This window comes from Thamnophis sirtalis, unplaced genomic scaffold (genome assembly GCF_051295495.1).
Source record: "Thamnophis sirtalis isolate CommonGarterSnake01/CBP01778 unplaced genomic scaffold, rThaSir2_p1.2 scaffold_3, whole genome shotgun sequence".
Classification (NCBI taxonomy): domain Eukaryota; kingdom Metazoa; phylum Chordata; class Lepidosauria; order Squamata; family Natricidae; genus Thamnophis; species Thamnophis sirtalis.
The window spans coordinates 80,457,808-80,461,934 of NW_028261383.1; the positions used below are offsets into that span (position 1 = coordinate 80,457,808).

The window sequence follows — 4,127 nt, forward strand, 5'->3', positions numbered from 1 at the left end:
AGCAGATCCTTACCTCTTCCCCTCACCTCCCAGGCTTATACGTTTGTTTGTTAGCCATTGATGGAAGTGTAGGTTTTTGGGGTCAGGTACCTTGAAGTAGTGTTGTTAGGTAGGAAACATTGCAGAACCCTAAGTGGTGTTTGGACTCCCAACTTCCATCTGCCTCAGCTAGCACGGGCAATAATCAGGAGTGACAAAATCTGTGGCCCCATAGGAAAACCGTGGGTTTTTAATTTTTTTCTAAGCCCTACTCTTTTCTTGACAAAAGGGGGAATTCCCCATCAGTGACCCATCCAGCAAAATCAAAGTATCAGGAGGAACTTGCATTCCCCCTCATCCCACTTCCATGTCTAGACACCCTCCCCCAGCACCCAGTCCGGCTTCCCAGTATGTCATGGGATTGAAAGTGGCTGGTGATACTGACTGGGTAACAGAGAAGCAGCCAGCCAACCCTCCAAGTTCTTCCTGAGTTACAAAGATGGAAGCGTCCTTCCCTCCCCATATCCCTGGCAAGCACCTTCCCAGTGGAAAGGAGCAAGGGCAGCCACCAAGCTAGGCCTGGAATAAGGAAAAATAACAACAACAACAACAGCAGGACTGCTGGTCTCTCGATAGTTTTATTAACTTTTCTGGAGATTATTGTACACCAAATATCCCATTGGCAGTAAAGCGCATTCGATGTGTTGGCTTATAAACAAACACAAGTACAAAGTCAAAAATAAAACCACAAAAATAATGAACCGCATGTTCATAACATACAAAATTGCCGCCTACTCAGTAGGTAACTACAACATTTCAACTGCTGAATATATTTATAAATTTTTACACTTCTGTAACAAAAATAGACTCTTAAGAAGTACGGTTTTCTGTGTTTTGTTTTTGCTTACATTCCACCTTTCGCTCCTTTCCACCTTACGCTCCTTTTGCATTTTTGTTTCTGACCCTCAGTCCCTCCTTTTCACACTTTCCCTTTTCCCTTAAGGCTAGATGCAAAGCATCCAATCACACAAATGCATGACGTCAGCAGGGCTTCACAACAAGGCACCAAGACTTGGGACTGGGGGAAGAAAAAAAAAACCCTGGAGGAAAACTAAGTAACTTTTTGCCACGTGAGAGTGCTTTCATCCCAAAGGTGATATTTACAAAGAACATCACACTCTTGACATGCTCAAATACGTAGTTTTAAGTGCTGCTTTTTTTTTACTCCCAAGCCCCCTGCCCCAGACATGTTGTAAAACTCAGTACAGCTTTGTCGTCACTAAAAGAGCAAAACTCACAACTTACAAAATAATAATAATGGCCCTTCGTACTCCAAAGAATAAGCAAGATGAATCTGCAAAGAGGTTGGCACGTCGAGGGTCCCCCGGGGGAAGCAAAGCCGTGGTGGGGCAGGCACACAATCACAACTGAGACTGCCTGGAGCCCAACGTCCTTTGCTTTCTGATGGACCATGGGGGGCCCCAGGGAAAGGAGCCAGGACCAGGGCTCTTGGGAAAGAAGGTCGCGCTTGCTTCTCCATGCAATGTTCAGTTCTTGGACAGAAGTGGAGCAACTCCACCGTCCCGGAGTTGTCGAGCTGCTTTTCAGGCAGTTGAAAGGTCCAGAGACCCTGAAGGGGGGTGCTTTGCCATGGGTGGCCTGGATCGGGCTAGCTAGGCCTGGGTGAGCAGGCCCTTTTGGGACTTTTCGTCCCTCAACAGATCTCAATGGTCCGAGGCGAGAAAGTGGAGGCCAAGTCAGGAAGGGTTGAAGTCACTGAGGAACTGAAGGGGCTGGGATGGCCACCAGGAGAAGGATAGGGGCTGCCTCCTACCCCCGCCTGGCTATGAAAGGTGGAAGAGGTGATTGATGCATAGCTGGTGGCCACCGAGGGCGAGGGGAACGAGGGGAAGGCCGAAGTCACAGGAGAGGAATAGGAGGTCACAGGAGAGGAATAGGAGGTCACAGGAGAGGAATAGGAAGTTACCGGGGGTGAGTAGGAGGTTACCGGGGATGGGTAGGAGGTCACGGGGGAGGAGTAGGAGGAGGGCACTGGTGAGGGGTAGGAGGTGGCTGCAGGTGAGGGGTACGAGGTAGAGCCGGTTGAGGACGAGTAAGGGGCCAGAGGGGAGGAAGTTGAGGGCGCCTGTGGCCCGCTGGGGCCCTTGTCGGCCTTCTTGTCCTTCTGCCGGAGGTGTATCTTGGTGTGGCGCTTCCTCTCGTCGCTGCGGGCAAACTTACGGCCGCAGATGTCGCAGGCGAAGGGCTTCTCGCCAGTGTGCGTGCGAATGTGTGTGGTGAGGTGGTCGCTCCGGCTGAAGTTGCGCATGCAGATACGGCACTGGAAAGGCTTCTGGCCGGTGTGGATGCGGATGTGGCGGGTGAGTTCGTCGGAGCGCGAGAAGCGCCGGTCGCAGGACTCGACGGGGCAGGCATAGGGCCGCTCGTGTGGCGGGGTCTTGCTGGGCCGGTTGGGGTACTTCCTCATGCGGCTGGGCTTCACCAGCGTCGCCTGGTAGGAGCCGCCGCTGTTTGGGAGGCTCTTGGTCTCCTGCGGAGTGCCGGTGCCGCCGCTGCAACTGCCGCCGCCGCCGCTTTGGGTAGCGAAGGCTTTGATGGTGGAGAGCGGCGTGAGCGAGGGCTGCGGGCCCGGGAAAGGCTTTTGCTCCACAGAGCCCAGACCCAGGTCGCCCGGCTGCGGGGGCGGCTGAGGCGGGAATAGGTAGTCCGGAATGATGGGCAGCTGGAAGCCGCTCTTGGCCGTCGGGTATGCCGGAGGCGGAAACTGTAGTGAGGCTCCCGACGGGCTGGGAAAGGACTGGCTGGACGGCTCCGGGAAGATGTCCGCTCCGCCGGGGTTGGGGAAGGTGGGCGCCGCTGAGTAGATGGGGCTGGGGTCGCTGGCCTGCACCGAGCAACTTAAAACCGGGCTGGGAGAAGCGGAGCTGGCGATCGGCGAAGAGGCGGAGGAGGACTGGGAGGACGTGGTCGGCGGGTTAGCCATACCCACCAGGCCGCTCACCAGGCTGAAGAGAGGCTCCGGCCATAACGGGGTGCTGCCTCCACCGCTCGACGCCGGCTCCAAAGAAAAGCGGCCGGTGTAGGTGATGGGCGGGAGGCGGGTAGTCTGGGTCGGGTAGCTGCTCTCCGCTAAAGATTTCTCGCCGTTCAGAGAGATCTCGGGGAAAGTGTCTGCCGAGAGAAGAGGAGCCCGAGATCAGTCCCGGCAGGGCGCCTTCCCCAATCCCCACCAGCCCTGCGTGCTTCCAAGAGGCGAGACTCCCTTCCGCCCCACTGGTGGGGCGCTGCCCAACGCCCGCGCCTCCCACGGGCCGTCCCCTTCATCCAGGGGGGCCGTATGTCTATGCACAACATCTGGCAGCGCTTGGCGCCCTTCCAGCCGCAGAAGGCCGAGGCCGGAGTGTGAGTGACGCACACCGGAGCATCTCCCCCCCCCTCATTCCCCGCTCCCTCTGGGTAGCGGAATTCCCTGCTGGACGGGAACTCCCGACCGAATCTGCCCCGTCCCCCACCCGCGGGACGTGCTTCTGCCTACCTGCAGCGAGGTGCTCGAAGGACTGCTCCCCGCCTTCGCCGGAGGGATTGAAGCCGCCGCCGCCGCTCTCGGGGCCACCGGCGGGATTGAGGAACTGTGGCCCCCCACCGGCGAGCAACATGATCTCCTCTAGCTTGGGGTAGTTGGTGTCCATAGTAGGGGGAGAGTGCGGGAAGGATCCGAAAGGGTCGGCCATCTGCAGCGAAGGCAGGAGCTGCATCTCGGCTTTGGCTGCAGCCATGGGAGTGTTCTTGGGCTTTGCCCGGGGCTACACGGAGGCTGGGCTGCCGCCGCCGAGGGGTCCACTGGGGGCTTGCTAACTCCGCGGCCGGCCTGGGGTTCCCCCTGGCTCTGCCCGCGGGAAGCGTTCGGATCCCCCACCCACCCTGCCCGGGGCTCCCCTTGAATCTATTCGCTGAAAAGCTCTCGGCTCGCCGCCCGCCCCACAACAGCCTGTATATATCTCGTCTCATCTCTCCGGACCGCCTCTTTCCTGACGTACATGTCCAAATATGGGAGGCAGGAAGCCCTTATATGGTGGCAAGCTAGAGGACCCGGCCTGGCGTCAGAGCTCGACATTGGGGGAAGCCGA

General features: G+C 57.6%; 1 protein-coding gene across 1 annotated transcript; it reads right to left on the minus strand.

Annotated features, from left to right (window-relative positions):
• Positions 1-598: 598 nt before the first annotated feature.
• Positions 599-3,927, minus strand: EGR1 (early growth response 1). The gene is made up of 2 exons (XM_014061964.2): positions 3,536-3,927; positions 599-3,171 (listed from the first exon to the last, which is right to left on the minus strand). The coding sequence occupies exons 1-2, from the start codon at positions 3,774-3,776 to the stop codon at positions 1,694-1,696; spliced, it is 1,719 nt and encodes a 572-aa protein (XP_013917439.2). The 5' UTR covers positions 3,777-3,927; the 3' UTR covers positions 599-1,693.
• Positions 3,928-4,127: the final 200 nt, after the last annotated feature.

Excerpts from the sequence above, each read along its gene's own strand:
- EGR1 (XM_014061964.2), bottom strand. The coding sequence starts at position 3,776 with ATGGCTGCAGCCAAAGCCGAGATGCAGCTCCTGCCTTCGCTGCAGATG. Across the intron at positions 3,172-3,535 it reads CTTCGAGCACCTCGCTGCAG|ACACTTTCCCCGAGATCTCT; the intron begins GTAGGCAGAAGC and ends TTCTCTCGGCAG.